At 35.0% G+C, this 17,998-nt stretch overlaps 3 protein-coding genes across 5 annotated transcripts in view; 1 reads left to right on the forward strand and 2 right to left on the reverse strand.

Moving 5' to 3' along the window:
• Positions 1 to 17,998, forward strand: part of dclre1c (DNA cross-link repair 1C, PSO2 homolog (S. cerevisiae)) — a 28,940-nt gene that overhangs the window by 8,522 nt on the left and 2,420 nt on the right. The window contains exons 3-13 of the mRNA XM_056455958.1: positions 1,965 to 2,105; positions 13,977 to 14,206; positions 14,322 to 14,373; positions 15,465 to 15,549; positions 15,632 to 15,691; positions 15,768 to 15,823; positions 16,078 to 16,179; positions 16,254 to 16,326; positions 16,407 to 16,547; positions 16,620 to 16,721; positions 16,797 to 16,933. Of these exons, the coding sequence (XP_056311933.1) occupies positions 14,098 to 14,206; positions 14,322 to 14,373; positions 15,465 to 15,549; positions 15,632 to 15,691; positions 15,768 to 15,823; positions 16,078 to 16,179; positions 16,254 to 16,326; positions 16,407 to 16,547; positions 16,620 to 16,721; positions 16,797 to 16,933 (917 nt within the window). The 5' untranslated portion in view covers positions 1,965 to 2,105; positions 13,977 to 14,097. The remainder of the gene's footprint in view (positions 1 to 1,964; positions 2,106 to 13,976; positions 14,207 to 14,321; positions 14,374 to 15,464; positions 15,550 to 15,631; positions 15,692 to 15,767; positions 15,824 to 16,077; positions 16,180 to 16,253; positions 16,327 to 16,406; positions 16,548 to 16,619; positions 16,722 to 16,796; positions 16,934 to 17,998) is intronic.
• Positions 4,845 to 10,829, reverse strand: LOC130223210 (transmembrane protein 243-like). Of its 3 annotated transcripts, none has more exons than XM_056455959.1 (6): positions 10,745 to 10,829; positions 8,975 to 9,055; positions 7,896 to 8,112; positions 5,962 to 6,012; positions 5,639 to 5,743; positions 4,845 to 5,557 (listed from the first exon to the last, which is right to left on the reverse strand). In XM_056455959.1, exons 3-6 carry the CDS (start codon positions 7,971 to 7,973, stop codon positions 5,414 to 5,416), a joined length of 378 nt encoding a protein of 125 aa, XP_056311934.1. In that variant the 5' UTR covers positions 7,974 to 8,112; positions 8,975 to 9,055; positions 10,745 to 10,829; the 3' UTR covers positions 4,845 to 5,413. The 3 variants fall into 3 exon arrangements, with proteins under 3 accessions (XP_056311934.1, XP_056311935.1, XP_056311937.1); XM_056455960.1 differs by having other exon boundaries at positions 8,975 to 9,102; XM_056455962.1 differs by lacking the exon at positions 8,975 to 9,055.
• Positions 11,687 to 13,769, reverse strand: meig1 (meiosis/spermiogenesis associated 1). The gene is made up of 3 exons (XM_056455964.1): positions 13,609 to 13,769; positions 13,026 to 13,180; positions 11,687 to 11,906 (listed from the first exon to the last, which is right to left on the reverse strand). The coding sequence occupies exons 2-3, from the start codon at positions 13,173 to 13,175 to the stop codon at positions 11,778 to 11,780; spliced, it is 279 nt and encodes a 92-aa protein (XP_056311939.1). The 5' UTR covers positions 13,176 to 13,180; positions 13,609 to 13,769; the 3' UTR covers positions 11,687 to 11,777.

The raw sequence follows: 17,998 nt of genomic DNA on the forward strand, positions 1-17,998 counted from the left end.
AAAGCACATGCTGCAGCCTGTATTACTAAACTGAATGAATATGCATCAAGTGGCAATGACATTTAACTTGTTTTGGAGATATAAACATTTGTTTAAATGGATAGTGTGAAATAAATGTGGGATGTACAGTTTTTACAAATAAAAAAAATTATATCTTGAACAATCTGAGGTTAAACTTCTCTTTCAAGATCACACTGGGAAAATAATGAGATTGCTAGAGAATTAGTAAGAGTTAAATGGTTATAATGCAAATTGCACTGGTTTTAATAGAAACTGCAATGTCCTGGTGAGTTTTACTTGTAATGTGTTGCCTTCTACCTTATATGAAGACCTGAGCATATATGAACATATGAGAGAGGATCTGGAGCAATTCAACCCCTCTACCACCAGATGCCCAGAGTTAGGCAGTTTAGCCGAAGACACATTGGCAATCTCCTTTTATTAAAAGCAGTGCTAAAATATCCATATATGAACATCTGAAATTATAGCGAATATATTTAAACATATATGCACATATTTTAATTACTTATATATTTTTTAATTATATATTTATATTAATGATATTTGTAAACGAACATGTTTCATATGTGACATATTTTATATATGTGAAATCTAAACATGAACTTGAATGTCATATGGGTCATTTTCATGCATTGCCATGTCAGATTTCTCTGTGGGATTGATGTGGTGGTAACTGGATGGTAAAAGCACAAAATCCTGCTGGTCTGGAATTGTTTGCAGATTCCAGCAGCATTGATATAAATGATGGTTGATTCTGCAAACAAGACACAGCAAAATACTTCAACAGTGAATAACAGCGGCGCACGTGCATGTAAATAAATCAAGTCAAACGCACATCTACTTTACCCAGAGTCTCGGAGGATTGTCCATTCATTGCTGCGAGTGTTTACATGAGCTTTCCAGTTCATCTGTTTTACTCCATCAGGTTAAAGCTGATCTCGATCTTCTGCTGGCCGAGACACTCACAAAGTCAAATGTGTTGTAAAATATCCTAGAATGTGTTTAAATCTCCTTAATCTCTCTTCAGTGTTCACGCGACTGACTCTCCGTCCACCTTGTGTTTATTTCATTAATGCGGATACACCTATTGACCACAGGAGGGACCTGAGGATCACCTATTCACAAGTTTATTAGGCACTTTTTCTTGAGCATTAACGTGTTTTTAAATGCATTATAAAGACCTTCTGAGTCTGTGATTGGAATTTGACATTAAACTATTAAAATAACAATTTTAAGCGTGTTAAACCTACAATATTACTCGTGTGTTGTAAACTGTAGCGCAGTTCTCCATCCGCTCCACTAGGCGGCGCGCATTGTTTCACGTTGAGTCTGACCCGCAGCTTCAGGTGTTTGACAGCATGAGGCTTGATGATACAACACATAAACACAAATCCTGACAGCTCCGTGATTTCATTATAATATCTGTAAACAGCGCATAAACAAGCCGAACCGTAAAGTGCAGGAACACCGTGACAATACAGTGACCTGTAAGTAACGTTTATATTGTTTGTTTGTTTGAATAAATGAATGTTTCTTCTCCCATGGCTGAGCAGGTCAGTTTATTTAGATAAACATATGTCACAATGTTGTCATTTTAATGGGGTTATTTTCACAGTGTTTCTTTTATTTGACAACATGAGCATGTATTAAGGCAGTCTGGTCCTTAATGGAGGTTTATCACAGACTTGACATGATGCTCTTTTGCTGCTCTGTATGATATTCTCTTGCTGTTATTAGTATTCTTGTGTGTCTGTTGTCTTTGTATATAGGTGTTGTGTAGATCTAAAGTGCTATAATATTTTGATATTACATTTAAAATCGTCTTAAATAGTTTTATTATTATATACTGTATTAATTTTGTTATTTCCTTTTTATGCAATATGATTTGTACTGCAAAAACAGGACAGTCAATAGCATTTGTCTTGTTCTTGTGTATGTTATAGGCTTGCTATCGCTGAAACACAAAGACAGTTTGAAGGCCATAACCTTGACCTCAGGTTATCGTTAGACAGAATGAAGTGAAGGACCCTTCATGCACCAGACGGCAGGAGGGATTCATTAACTCACCTCGACTTCAACAGCATGTGAGTCACACAGTATTCATTCTTTTAGAAGTGAGTTCCTACTGTGTGTTTTAACATATGAAGACTTTTAATTATTAATATATTGTGATATGATTTTATTAAAATATGTGAAAGACTTTTATAGTTATTTATAGTCAATATATTTTAATAGATTGTAAATATTTAAACTTAATGATTTTAATGTTTTTAATTGTTTTCATATTCTTAATTTTGTTTTAAAATACAGTTTTGACACATTAAAAAAGTAATTTAATTAGAGAAAAAGCTTTTAGTGTTAAAATTTGAAAATCCGACTGAAAGACGTAAGATTTATATATTACTAAATGTTCATATTTACAAAAACTAATAGTTATTTTATTGAAATGGTTTATTGTGTTCATTTGGCCTTTTTTTTTTTTTAAACTGTGGCACACGTGGGTAACATCAAAATAACCAAAAGAACACTACATGTTATGTCCAGTGATGGCCTAGTGGTCAGAGCAAAGGGTTAGAGATCCAAGGCCATCACACAAGACGTGGGTTCGAATCACCACGCTGATACTAAACTTTTCTAGAGAGCTCATTTTAGGCCTTTTTGGGGTTCAAAAAAAAGTTTTGGCGTTTTTTTTTCTTTGCTCCTCCTTCTCTCACCACTCCTCCTCCTTGGCCACTGCTCCACCCTTCTCTCTCAGCCACGCCTCTCTCATGTTTGTCACGCTCACCTGTCAGTCCAGCCTTCCATCTCTTTTACCACCGCAGGTATGTTTCTGATCCGTGTTTCATTGTCACCGATTAGTCTGGCCATTCTGTATCCCCATCTCAGCTTGTTTCCAGTATCCACCTCTTATCTCTTGCCGCCTGAGATCGTTTCCGGTATCCGCCTCTTATCTCTTGTCGCCCCAGCTTGTTTCCGGTATCCGCCTCTTATGTTGTACCGCCCCAGGTACTTTGCTGTGTTCACAGCTGTCTTTGGTGGGATTCGAGCCCATGCTTCAACGGTAACCTTGTCCGCAACCAACGGTGTTTGCCACTAGTGCCATCGTGACTTTCACACTGAGAGCTGTACTTCGCGCAATTTTGTCTTTTTTTTGACAACAGTTTAACATAAAGATTAGTTGGATTCGAACCCCGATCTCCAAGATGAAAGCTGAACTCTTTATCCACTCACCCATTTGGTCTGTGTAGTTAATCTGCGTCTTAAATGGGGTTTTATTGATCTGTTTATGGTGAATGCAGAAAAATTGTAATACTAGGGAGATTCGAACATAGACTCTCTTGTTTGATAGTCAATTCTTCAACCACTAGACCACAGAGGTTATTCAGCAATTATTTGTTTTCAGCTGAAGGTTAGACTCCAGTTACAATGTAATGTTTGCAAGAGTGGGATTCGAACCCACATCTCTGCGTTATAAAATAGGCAAAGAGCAGCTCATTATCCACTGTACCACAGAGGCAGTGACAATCGCCAAGTGTTTGATTTTAGAGTGATTATTTTTTTTCATGACAGCTTATGCATTGATTTCAACACACTTCACTTTAGCAATAGTGGGATTCGAACCCCTGACTCTGCACTGTAAAATATGCAAAGAGCATATAGGTAGACCGTTTTCACAGTGATCCTTGTTTTCACCTTAACGTAAGCATTGATTAACAAATATTTAACTTCAGCAAGAGCGGTATTGGAACCTACATCTCTGTGTTATAGAATATGTCAAGAGCGAATGATTATCCTCTGCACCACAGAGCTAGTAACGTTTGCCTTATGTGTGATTTCAGTATAAGTCATTTAAATTTATCGACACAGCTGAAGCATTGATTACAATATATTTAAGGTTAATTGGAGTAGGATATGAGCTCATGATTTAGTGGTTCAAGTGCTTAAACACTAGTTTTGCAATCTGGGAGACCGGGGTTCAATCCCACCTTTGCAAATCTTGCGTTTAGGAAAAATAAACAAAGGACGCATAACAGCTATCATCAATCTGTTACAAACTTTGTGGTGCAGAGGACAACAATTCATACTTTATATTTGCAATCAGAGAGTCAGTCGAGTTTGAATATATTTATTGTGCATGTTTAACACCGTAGTTTTATTAGGAGTTTAATGTTGTCAGCAATTATACAGCGCACCACAGAGTTTGTGATGGTTCATAGGGGTTTGTTTTAAGGACTATTTAATGTTTCATTTTCTTTTACCGACATTTCAATGTCAGCAGTACTGGGACTTGAACTCTGGTTTCAGATACTGGAACGCACTGACTTATTGCTTGAGCCACTGAAGGACAGAAGTATGATTGTGTTTTTTGCATATTGCAATTCTCAATGTTCAGCAGCTGAACTAATTACGCTGCAGCTGCATTTTAAGTCAGCAATTAAGAGATTTGAACTCCCGATGTGTGTTTTACCCTCTTTGGTCACATAAATTAATCCATGATTTTGCACATGGCTAAACTAATTACTAATCATCACCTGAGCTAGTGATGTTGAAGCGGGCTTTATTTGTAGCACTAATTAAACAAGCTTAACTGAATTTAAACTCAGCTTCAGTAATTAATAAAAACAGTGCATCTGGTTGAACTTGCCATGGAATTTGCCAACATTTGCTATCAAAGTCTGAACTTAAACCCTTTAAATAAAAACCATGGACAAGTAAAATCTGAACAAAGCATGACTTATACTTAAGTGTGTTTAATGACTAAAAATTACCATCAGGGATTAACTTTTTGTGTAAATGTTTGGTACAAAAACAAAGAAAACACCTTACAAATGCACATTGTGTATATGTATTTATTCATTACATAAAACCAAATTACAACAGGTTATAACCAAAAATATAAGGTTTTCACCCTATCAAAGAACACTGTTCATTAATTTAGAAAAAAAACAAACAATTTCTCAACAACCGCTGCATGTTTTTAATCAAGTGCTCTTATTCGAGATTGCTTTTCTAATAATTTAAATACAAAATAAGCAATTTCTTCATTAGGAATGTGTACCATAGATGTATCATGTACAAATATAAAAGCATTGTGGATGGCTTATCTCAAAAACTCCGGTCTTGTCTTTACATTGGCATACAAGTTAAGCTGTGTACAGCATTGAGGGTGCAAACGTGTGCACGGACATCCCAGAGTGCTACTGATCGCTAACATATTTGCATCTGTAATATGTTTATGTGCATTAATATGGCTCCCAAAGGCAGACTGGCCTGCCCACACAAACGGGGCTTGTAGGAAAATGAATTCTCCCGATTCAAGAATTCAAGTGGTGTTTATGTGGGTTTCCAAAGCTCCCACATAACGATGAACATTCTGCGCTTCCTGTGGTTTTTATAAGGCATTGCTCTGTTTATCACGTCCCACGTCATGAAAGTACAAGTTGGCACAGATACACAGCAGAACGATGGAGCAGAGCATGTAGTAGATCAAGTTGCGGAACTTCGGCTCCAGATCGCCCTGCCTATACCAGTATATCTGAAAGAATGAGAGAGATTGCATTTACTTGCATTGATTGTTTTTTGGTACGATTGAAATAATCAATGCGTCTCCACTTACCAGAACCAACACTGAGCCGCAGACTAGCATGATGCAGATGGCAAAGAATATATTGAGTGGTTTGGGAGGCAGTGAAGGGAAGACGAATGAGCTAATGATGGTCACCTGAAAGAGATGCTGAGTTTATTATGAAATATGATAAACAGGTTGACTGAGGATATGCTCATATGATGATGTACTAAAGTCACTGTTTTCACCAAAAAATAACTACATTTCATGGATTATGCTGTTTCAAAAGCAAATGAAGAACCAAAAAACATTTTTAATTGAAAGTGAGGTTGCGTAAATGGCCCCTGGGATTTTCATTCGAGTTAAACACTTACCAGAACAAGTAAAGATGCAAGTCCACCAACTACTAGATTGATGATTCTATCCTGGAGGTGATCAACAACATTATATTAGTGTACAGTGTAGATAACATAAAAAAGGAAGCAATATAACATCACTTTACAGGTACTTTTCCAATGGAAAATATATTCCTTGTTATACATACACTACATAGCACCAATGTAATGCTTCAAGAGTATAAAAAATAAGTTTGAAATAAGAAAATGTACATTATTTACAGATAAAGTTCATAGTTATTTACTCAATTTCTCATCAATATTTAAATATGTGACCCTGAACCACAAAATCAGTCATAAGAACGCATTTTCATGGCTATACAAATTTAATAAGCTTTTTTTACCCTCTCATGCTTCACCATGTGTTTCATGAAAGAAAACTGCATGCTTTGGTTGGGTATGTTTAAACTTGAAAGTAGTTTTACTTAATACACAATTTTCCTACGCAAGAAATTAGGGCGCCTCCCAGTGGTGAAAAACAATGTAATCACCACAGGTATTATTTGGTAGTTTGGTAATTTAACTAATTTGGCAACCGGTAAACAGTTTGAAAGGGTATTTTTGCATGCATCCCAAACTGAATACTTTCTTAATATTCTACGCCATTTTGTTGTTATAATATTAGTGTTAGTAGTGCATTCACACCGAAAAATCGAATAAAGAATAAGTACACTATAAATATCAGAATGATGCACTTAATCAACAGATTTAAAAGAAGATGTGGGATGTTCGACAGTTGGATTATTTATTTTGTATTGTGGAAGCAAAATTCTCCTACGCAAGTGATTATGGCGCCGCCCGGTGGTGAATGTACGTGACGGGTATTATTTGGTAGTTTAGTAATTCAACTGGCAACATTGACTTGGAAACGGTTTGAAAGGGTTTTTTGCATACATAATGTGCATCCCAAATCAAATACTTTTGCACTATTCTACACAATTTTGTCATTTGAATAGTGCAAGTAGTGCATTTAAAAATTTACAAAAGAATAAGTGCACTATAAATATCAGAATGATGCACTTAATCAACAGATAAAAAGATGTGTGAGATGTTGGACACTTCATACACTCAATCACAGTTAGATTATCTATTTTAGATTGTGGAAGCAAGATTCTCTTACATAAGTAATTACGGCGCCGCCTGGTGGTGAATGTAGATGTACCTGCGACAGGTATTATTTATTTAACTAATTTGGCAACTGTTAAACATTGACTGGGAAGTCGTTTGAATATCTATTTATTAAAAACAATGTTTTGATTGATGACATTAATATTCATAATATTGTGACATTAAGCGTGTCATTTGTAAAGCAACTATATATTATAAACCATTTTGATGAATGTAAACAATAACAATGGTCCTAACATATATCCTGTTTTACATTTTCCATCGCTTCCGAGAATTCAAACAGGTCTGCATATTGATAAATAAAGTTATTACAGCTGTTTTAACCTTACGATATGATTCAATTGCATCTTGTTGCAGTTGTGAAATTGTTCGAAAACAAGCAGGAAATGTTCATGGGTCAACCACATCAACAAATTGAAATGGCCTATAGAAATCATATTAAATACTAATAAATCATCAATATTTTAATACTAATGAATCATCGAATATGAAATAAATCATATTAAATAGCAAGCTTTATTGTTTTACATAATGTCCCAACAAGAGTTTCTGGAAAAATATAAGGCGTGTTGTGTAAATTATGATAAAAATGTATGCCATTGTTATTGTGATAACTATTGTTGAAAAACAGATAGTTCTACATTCTAATATATCAAATAAATTATAGTTAGGCTAATTTGTTTAGAATAAATTATTAGTGTTGTTTCAAATAGCACTAGAAAAAAAGCTTCAATTGTGATTTCATGTTGACTTTAGAAAGGCAAATAAATAAATCAATGAGTTACCCTGGCCGAGGTCTCCCCGAACAGAGGCCTGTTGTCCATGCCACTGGTGCCATAGGTGCGTGTAGTGAAGTCATCCATGGCCAGAGCGACACATACACACTTCCCTGAGTCCTTCTAGCAGCTGCAGCTCTTCTGGCGTGGAGGATGGCGGTGCATGATCGCGCTTCTCTCCTCACAGCAAGCAATTTACAAGCACATCACAGTCATGGTTGGCTACCTGGAGCACACATCCCAGTTCATAACATGATAAAACATTCATTTACATATCTACTGATAATTTCACACCATAATAATGTAAAAACCCAGCACTAAGTGATCAGTTCTGAACTTTGCTCCCTTTTTTCCCAGGAATCCAAAGAGTTTCATTACAATGGGTTTTCAGAGGAACACAACAAGCTTGTCTTTCTAATAATCAGCCCTGGGGCTTGGGTTGATTCAGACTGCCTGGATCATGAATCCGTAAGCACAGCCTTAAAAATGTGTGATCGGTCATGTGAGCGCTTGATCTTGGCGTCAGCACTGAGGGAAACAGGGCCTTTGTGCAGTTTACGTGGTTTGTGGCTTGCAACAAAGCCCTGTTTGTTTGTAATTCAACTACGAAGTCACATATAATCATAATATTTAAACAACATTTTGCCTATTTAAGTACATTAGTGATGGTGTCAGGAGAAAGACAGACTCCCCTCATCATTAGTGTTCTTCTGAAGTCATAAATGATGGTGCATATGGAATAAATAAAGCTAATATTTGCATTAATGAGTGACCTATGGCTTTAATAAGCTAATAAAACAATAACCTATAAAAGAAAAGTTGATTTTATTTTTGCACATTCATTCAGAGACAACTTGTGTTTACCATGCTACTTTGAACATTGAAATCGCATGAAAAAATTAACATTAGCACTATTTAATTGACTGTAAACAATGCTGATTTGATAGTCTTTAGCTGCTGATATGACACAATTAGCAAACAATACTTTCCTGAAATGATATCATTAGGGAGAAAGTCTGAATGTGTGAATATAAAACCAGTTTACCTCACTTACCATCATGTTATTTACACAAGCTACAGTACATTACCTTGCAGTTTGACGCAAATATTCATCATGATGAAGGTTTGATGACTCAGAAATCCTAAATATAGTTCAGGAGCACAAATATCTGAGGATGGAAGACGAGAAAGATGACTCTTTTTTTTGTTTTTAGCTCTGTAACCAAATAAAACAAATGCACCGTTAGTCTTATCATTTGCTTACACTGATTGTTATTAGGGCTGCACAATGGATCATTTTATCATTGATATCACAATCTGTGAGTCCGCACTGCAATGTAGTTGTGATTATAGTTGACCAGACATTATAGTTAACAACATAGTGGAGTCATTTCAACTTTAACCTCAGAGTGAAAGTTTATGCATGTGTTTTTAAGGCCTGTGACTGTGTAAGCACAATTTAAGCCATTTGGGAACAGCAAATTAAATGTTTAAAGATTGTAATTATACATTATATTAAGGCTGGGCTGATTAACAATATTACATTGAATCGCGATAACATTTACGTCGATAACAATGATAAGCTCTGCACTTTTTTACTCTATATGGATCTAAGAGCCAATCACACGGCAGACATGTGCTACAATGAGAACCTAAAAGTGTGTTGATATTGGAGATGTATAGTATTTTCGGCCACCGTTTAATGGACCATCTAATTTTTGTGGTTACGGTCATTGTTGGCATACTCATTTATATCTGGAAGCATTAAGAACTTATATTGAAATGTACATCGTTATCGTTCAATATGGAAAATAATTATCGAGATTGCATTTTTTCCATTTCGCCCAGCCTTATATTATATGATGATTTACTCAATGAAAACGATACAGTACTATTATTATTAATATTATTATCATTATACAGTGTTTATTTAATTTGTGTTGCTAAATACTGTTTGACTCCCCAGAAAATCATAACTCATTGATTATTTGTATCTGTTGAATTTAACTTTGTTTGTTATATTTACATTTTATTATATTAAATTATATTCTGCAGATATGCTCGCCTACAGAATCATCCAAATCGATCTAAAATGATGAATTCTTTACAAGCTATTCAAGTAAATCTGGTAAATATCAGCAATATAAAAATTGCTGTAAACGAAAATGCTTCCGTTTTTCCAATATCGTGCAGCCCTATATTGAGGTAAAGTTGGTTTTATATTCACACATTCGGACTTTCTCCTTTATAATATAATTTCATAAGTATTATTTGTAAATTCTAAACAGGGAAATCATATTAGCAGCCAATGACTATCAAAACACAACATTGTTTAGTCAATGAAATGGTGCTAATGTTGTTTTGATGTCATTCCTACATGTGATTTCAGACTAAATATTTAAAGTAAAACTATAGGGAGCAGGTCACAAGCTGTCACTGAAGAATGTGCAAATATAAAAACAACTTTACCTCAATCAGCCCTACTTGTTATAGTGTAATTTCGTTTCTTCTGAGTATACAAATAAAGTGGCTGATAAATCAATAAAACGAGCATGTTCAGTCCAATAACATGACTTTATTATCGTTACTTTGCCTATTTCAGTGTAAGTGAATGAACAGATTTTTGCTAATAAAAACATTTGCTCTGATACACAACAAATAATCATCAAAATTATATTTACTTGACAGCTAATTCAAACGCTCCCAACTGAATAAATGTAAACATGACTACAGTCAGACTGTTGTTATAGATTAATATTAAGCCATCACAGAGCTAGCAAGCTAATAGGACTAAAACAAGCTGCACAAACGCGTGCGGAGGGAATGGGAATATAATAAAGTAAAATATAATAACTTACCTTGATGAAGCAAGCGGAGGGATTTATTGATTTTCCGATCAGAGTATTATCCGCATGACTTCAAAAGAGCAGTAATGACGGCTCGGTGCTTGAAACCGGAAGTGACGTGATCTTAAAGGGACAGCCGGTGTGTTTTGTGTTTATTATCGAGGTCGTTTGTTAATGAATACACAGATCTCAAATTATGTCTCAATTCTTTTATAAGCAACAGTAAATGCTCGAAAAAAGCCAAAACTTGTTTAAATCATGTGGAATCTGTTGTGTTCATGAATATTTATGAAGTATGGACATGGGTTTACCCTAAAACTTAAAAACAAACGGGTTAAAGGATAAATTTCCGCAGGTTTTATAACTTTGAACCAATGCTGCATACTTTGAAGTGAACGCAATATGTTTTAAGACTAACCACAAGTTTTGTTTCATTTCCCCTATACAAAAATAGGAGCTTTGTGACTTTGTCTTCACCCAAAGTAGCTGAAATTGTTAACAAAATGTGCATGTGTGTTGATTTATTATGAGTTTTGAGGTTTTATATTCACACATTCAGACTTTCTCCTTCATAATAATATTTCAGATGAGCATCATTTGCAATTTCCAAATAGGGAAATCATACTAGCAGCCAATGACTATTAAAATACAACATTGTTCACAGTTAAATGGTGCAAATGTTATTTTGAAGTCATACTTACATGTGATTCAATATTCAAAGTAGCATGGTAAACAGTATACAGGTCACAAGTTGTCACTGAATGAGTGTGTGAATATAAAACCAACTTTACCCCAATCTCTTTTCCATTGGGGTGTAAATGTGATGTATATACACAAGCCTATGATAACATATATTGTGTTTGCTTCTTATAAGACACAAAACACTGGCATCTTGTTCATCTTTAAAAATAAAACACATGGAACATGTTTATTTAAGTCGTTTTATAATTTAAAAAATACCATTGCATTAAGTATACAGCAAATCATCATGTGTTTTGCAAAGACAGCATGTCTAAAAATGACAAGTGCAGGACTGGAGGTTGGATCAGTATGCATACACCTTTACTTTATGCACTTCTCTGTCTTCACACTCCCGCTTTCTGTTGTAGTAGTAGAAAGTGTTGTCTCGACGCTGAAGCTTCTTCACAAAGCCGGTGTCTGGCCAGCGGTCAATCTAAACCACAGCACAGCAGTTTTTAAAACATTAAGTATTTGAGTCAAACATGAGTTTGCAGTTTTGCTGTCTGATTTGTATTGACCATTTTGAGGGATGTAAACAAAAACAGTGGTCCCAACGTATTTCCTGTATTACATTTTTAATTTCTATAGCTTTCAAGAGTCCAGAAAGAGCCACATATTGATAAATAATGTTATGCCAGTTATTTTTTAACATTAGGTTATGATTGAATTGCCTCTTGTTACAGTTATGAAATAGTTTGATAACAAGCAGGAAATGTTTATGGGCCAATGACATGACCACACTGAAATGGTCTATAGCTAGAAAGCACTTTATTTTTTACATAAACATTTAAGGTCAATATTATAAGCCCTCTTAAAAATTGTTTTTCCTGTTGGCTACAGAACAGAGCACTGTTATCCAATTACTTTCTAATTAAGCTAACTTGCTTGGTTAACCTAATTAACCTAGTTAAGATTCACATTTTTAAATCTCTTTATGTTTACATTTTGCTCTGGTTTCCCCCACAGTCCAAAGACATGCACTATAGGTGAATTGAATACACTAAATTGGCCGTAGTGTGTGTGTGTGTGTGTATGTGAATGAGTGTGAATAGATGTTGCACTGGGTTGCATCTGCTATTTAAAACATGCTGGATAAGTTGGCGGTTCATTCCACTGTGGCGACCCCTGATGAATGAAGCGACTAAGTAGAAAAAGAATGAATGAATGTTTACATGTTAAATGCTTTGAATGTCACTTTAAGCTGAATACTACTATCAAGCCAAACAACTAGACGAATAATAAGTACAGTTCTTATGGAAAAGACTAAATAAATTAATCAGAAATGGGTTATTAAAAATATTATGTTTAAAAATGTATTGGGGAAAAAAATCTATATCAAACAGAACTTATTTATTAGGAAATAATTGTACAAGTAATATTTTAAAAGTATTAAACTTTCACAGGAGGCTAATAACTCTGTCTTTGACTATGTGAAACTACATAGTGCTCCAGTTTCTGTCTGTGTATGAATGCATGTATGCATGTACTGTATATTAACTTATTAGAGGCATTCTGTAATATAATAATGTATGAGATTGTAAGAAGTGAGTACCTCAGCCTGTTTGATCTGTCTGTACTCGAGCTCATCTCTGTATCCTGCCTGCTGAAATCTGTACAGGTTCTCCACCTCACCCGTCCACTGCTTTGCTCTGCTCATAGACTTCGGTTTGGCGTTATTATCCAATAAAACTGCGCACGCCATGCTTCCTGTGTATCATAACAAACACATCACACTGTTATTCAGCTTTGGAAACAGATAAGAGTTCAGATGAAGTGCTGTCTAAGTTCTGGCTAAATCCACTGCTAAATTCACTGCTAAGTGCTGGTTCCTCCGATGTTTAGTTATAATTCATGGTTTTAACCTCATCTATGCTATATAAGGGGCATTACTAAACCTACACACAAGAGCCTGAGATGAATGATTGTTTTAGAGGGGAGTAGACGGAACTTCAAATAACATTATAGTTATTTCAGTGTTGGTAAGTCATAAAATCAAATAAAACAGCATTCAAGCAACGATATACACAAAACATTCACCGTTAACAAATAAGTCTGCCTTTACTAATCATCCATTTTAGCCTTAAACTATTATATTAGTCTATTTTTATTGATAATAATGTTTAATGCGTACTTACATCGACGTGTGTGATTAAGAAAAACGGACTTGTCAGTAATATCCTCGTGTTAGGCGTCACTGTAACTTAGCAACAGAATTAAAAGTGGCCAGTCAGAAGCAAACCCGGAGTTGCACAGCTCAGATGGACAGTCAACATGATGATTTGCTGAAACTACGCTTGAAGAAACACACTTGAATGTGCTCACTTATTTCGAAATACGATGTATTTATTCTTGCGTCTGTTTACTATTTAGCGTGTGTCGATTTACTTTAGTTTGTCGCATTATTTTTTTAGTTTCGTAATGAGTCTGTAGTCCTCTAGATGGCGCTGTCGCATCTCCACTATCAGGTTACAGATGTTTATTTCCGTCTCACGTGATTTTACAGTGCGATGCCAGCAGGAGGACAGGACAGATGCTGGGCTATTGCTCTTCAGCCCAGGGAGAGCTTCTCCGGTGATGTCCTGAAGATTTACCTGCTGTTTTGAGTGTTAACTCAGCCTTTCAGCATGAGCTCTTTCGCCGGCCGTATGAAGGAGTATCCCAGCATCTCCTTGGATCGCTTTGACAGGGAGAATCTGCACGCCAGGGCTTATTTCCTCTCTCACTGCCATAAAGGTGCATTTAGAAGTGATATTACATTACTCGAGGACTCCCCAGACAGAGTGAGGGGATACTAGGGTTTGCTTACACTTCTTTTGTGACATGGACCTGTTTTGTACTTGTTTAACAGATCATATGAAAGGGTTGAAAGGACCTTTACTAAAGAGAAAACTCAAGTTCAGGTGAGTGATGCTTCTACGCGTTTAGAAGCTTTATAAATAAGAGTTCAATGCTTTTACATGATTATATACTTTAAAAGAGCTTATCAATAAGAGTTAATGTTTATGAACTTTAAATAGCTTATTACATGTGTAATAGTTTACTACATGCTTATAAACTAATAATGCGGCGTTCCTCTGTTACTGTCAAATAATACTAAAAATGATCTATATGACTTGTTTGCAAATATCGCGAGGCAAATAAGAGGTTGTGAAATAAGAATTTTTCACGCGTTAAGGACGCATAAAGTACGCGTCAATTTTTCTCAAATATCGCGTCAATTTTTCACGTGTTAAGGACACGTAATTACTCGTCAATTTTCACGCGTCAAGGACCCCCCTCCCCCCCTTTTTTTATTTTTTTATTTTCCCAAATTATGTTTACTTGGAAACAGTTACTAGTTACTTTTCATTTTATATATATATATATATATATATATATATATATATATATATATATATATATATATATATATATATATATATATATAAATAATAAAAAGTAACTAGTAACTATTTACTTGAGTAATTTTTTTTCATCAGACACTTTTTACTTTTACTCGAGTAACTTTTAAGATTGTTGTTTCCGCAACTACTTGTTTTTTTTATTGTTTTTTTTTTCATTACTTGAGTATAGATTTTAGATACTCTACCCACCTCTTTCATATATATATATATATATATATATATATATATATATATATATATATATATATATATATATATATATATATGCTTTTTAAAATATTTCTAAAATGATATTGCTGTTACATATAATTTAGACAACCGAGTCATTTAATAGCGCTGTTAAATGTAATCTTTTTCTACTCCAAAAAAGTTTTGAGTATATTCAAGGGGTGCCCAAACATGGTCCTGGAGGACCGATGTCCTGCAGAGTTTAGCTTCAACCACAATTAAATTGAATTAATTTTGGAGCTAAACTCTGCAGGATATCAGCCCTGCAGGACCAAGTTTGGGTACCCCCAGTACAAACATATTGGGTCTTAAAAGATATTAAACATTGAAAAAACATTGACAATCATTTTCTTTCCTAGTTTAACAGTCAAGCTGTACTGCTCATACGTCACAAAGGAGCTTCTGCTTAGTAACCCCAGATATGCATTCTGGGAAGATCATATTGTAAGTATTTCTCTCAGTCATGCAACTTTTCCCATGAGTCATTTTGTTATCCTGATATAACAACCTTTATCTTAAATACCAGGTTCCTTTAGAACTGGACAGTCCAACCAGCATATCTCTAATAGATGAAAGCACAGGAGAGGTGTGTGTGTGTTCAGCATCTATTTTACTCTTGACTGTTTTGAGTTGATCTGAAATGGTGTGTATCTTCTCTTCAGACAGAGGATGTGGTGGTTACTCTGCTTTCAGCGGGACACTGTCCTGGATCAGTCATGTAAGAAACCTCTGCCAACATAAGAGCCTAATGGGATAGTTCACACAATAATGACAATTTACTCACCACAATGGGTTTATTCTGTTTTTAAATCAGCAGTCACTGACATCAGTAATAGGGAAAAAAAAACATTACAGAAGCCGGTGATTACCGGTTTTCAACATTCTTCAAAATATCTTCTTTTGCGTTTACATAATTATAAATATATTTATGAGTGAACTATCCCTTTCAATACTCAGTTTTGATTTTGACAGGTTTCTCTTCGAGGGTGCAAAGGGCACAGTGCTTTACACAGGAGACTTCAGACTGGCTGTCGGAGATGCAGCGAGAATGGAGTACTTGCACTCTGGAGACAGGTATTCAGATATAGATTTGAAAACCTATGCCACATTTAGTAGATAATAATATAACACAAGTGTCCATTCTGCAGGGTAAAGGACATACAGAGTGTGTACATCGACACCACATTCTTTGATCCCAAGTACTATCAGATCCCTAGCAGGGTAAATACACACACATACCGTCCCACCTGCAATAAAATAAGACTGGATGTTTCCTTAAAGGTGTTGGTGTGCCATTTTAGGAGGCTTGTTTGGCTGGGATACAGCAGCTGGTCCAGAACTGGATCTGTCAGAGTCCGTATCATGTTGTTTGGTTAAACTGTAAGGCAGCGTATGGTTATGAGTACCTCTTTACCAACTTGGGACAGGAGTTCAGCTCACAGGTGAGAGATAGTGTGTTTTACCTTTAGTTCTTTCTGCATTTGTGTTAAAGTAACACAGTTTCTCTGCTACAGATACATGTGAACAGCTTGGACATGTTTAAAAAAATGCCTGAAATTCTGTGTCATGTGACCACCAACCGTGCGACACAGATCCACGCTTGTCGCCACCCAAAGGTCTGTTGAGTTTTTCTGTACAGTTGTGAATGAGTCAGTGTAGATGTAGATCACGGATGTGCTGTTTTTCCACAGGATGAGGAGTTCTTCAGAGCGAACAGGTTACCCTGCGGCTCCACGGCTCCAGACGGCGTTCCTCTGAACATCATCAGCATCAAACCCTCCACGATATGGTTTGGAGAACGGACCAGAAAGACTTCAGTTGTGGTGAAGTGAGTCATGATGGAGCAGTAATATTCTGGCTGCAGATAATCATTATCATGATTAAAAAATAAATAAAAAATTAAGATCAAGGTGTTATAATAAATGAATAAACTTAATTACACATAATAAACTACCTAAGATTAAAGGCACTAAAAATTGTACGCACATGTTAAGATCAAAAATGACATTTAAATAAAAAAGCTGCATAAATCGCGCAGTTTAAAAAAGCTTTTATGTGTTACTATATTGTAAATATTACATTTTATTATTTATTTCATGCAAGTATTTGTAATTATACCAGAATAGTTTTTTATTTGATTCACAATCTTTATATGAAGTAAATGTATATTTCACACATGTATATTAGGGCTGCACAACATCTTGTTTCAGCACTGACATCGCAATGCACCAATCTGCAATAGTCACATCACAGGATCTGCAATGTTGCGTACTGTAATTAACCAGAAAAAAACTTTAAGGCCTGCATGTGACTATGCAAGATTTTAAGCTAATTTAAACCATTTGAGCAGTAGAAATGATTTAACAAAGAATAGTTGAATTTAATTATTTCTACAATGAATACTAGTCAACATTTTAAGTGGATCACAAACGTTTTACAAAATTGTCCCGAGACAAGAATGGATGTTGTTGAATAATTGATGAAAGGTGTGAGTGTTATTTCACTTTAGATTTTTTAATTTCTGTGCCTCTACTGTTAGACTCTCCAGAACACCCTAAAGCACTGTTCATTTCATTTGTATCTTTGTTTTTATTCATTTATGCTTGTAATATATGTTTGTGATTATTTTGTACCTGCATAAAATATAATAGTCAACATAGAATAATGAATTCTTTCCAAATAAAGTTAGTAGTCGTATTGTGAAATTCTATTCATATTGATATATATATATATAGCAAAAAAATTAAATATCACAATGTCAAATATTTTCAATATTGTGCAGCCCTAATGTTTGTTACTGTATTACTCAATATAAAAATATTTTATCATTACCACATTATATATATTTACATTATATTATACATTATAGTATATGACTATACATATTATATTC

This window comes from Danio aesculapii, chromosome 4, assembly GCF_903798145.1.
Source record: "Danio aesculapii chromosome 4, fDanAes4.1, whole genome shotgun sequence".
Classification (NCBI taxonomy): domain Eukaryota; kingdom Metazoa; phylum Chordata; class Actinopteri; order Cypriniformes; family Danionidae; genus Danio; species Danio aesculapii.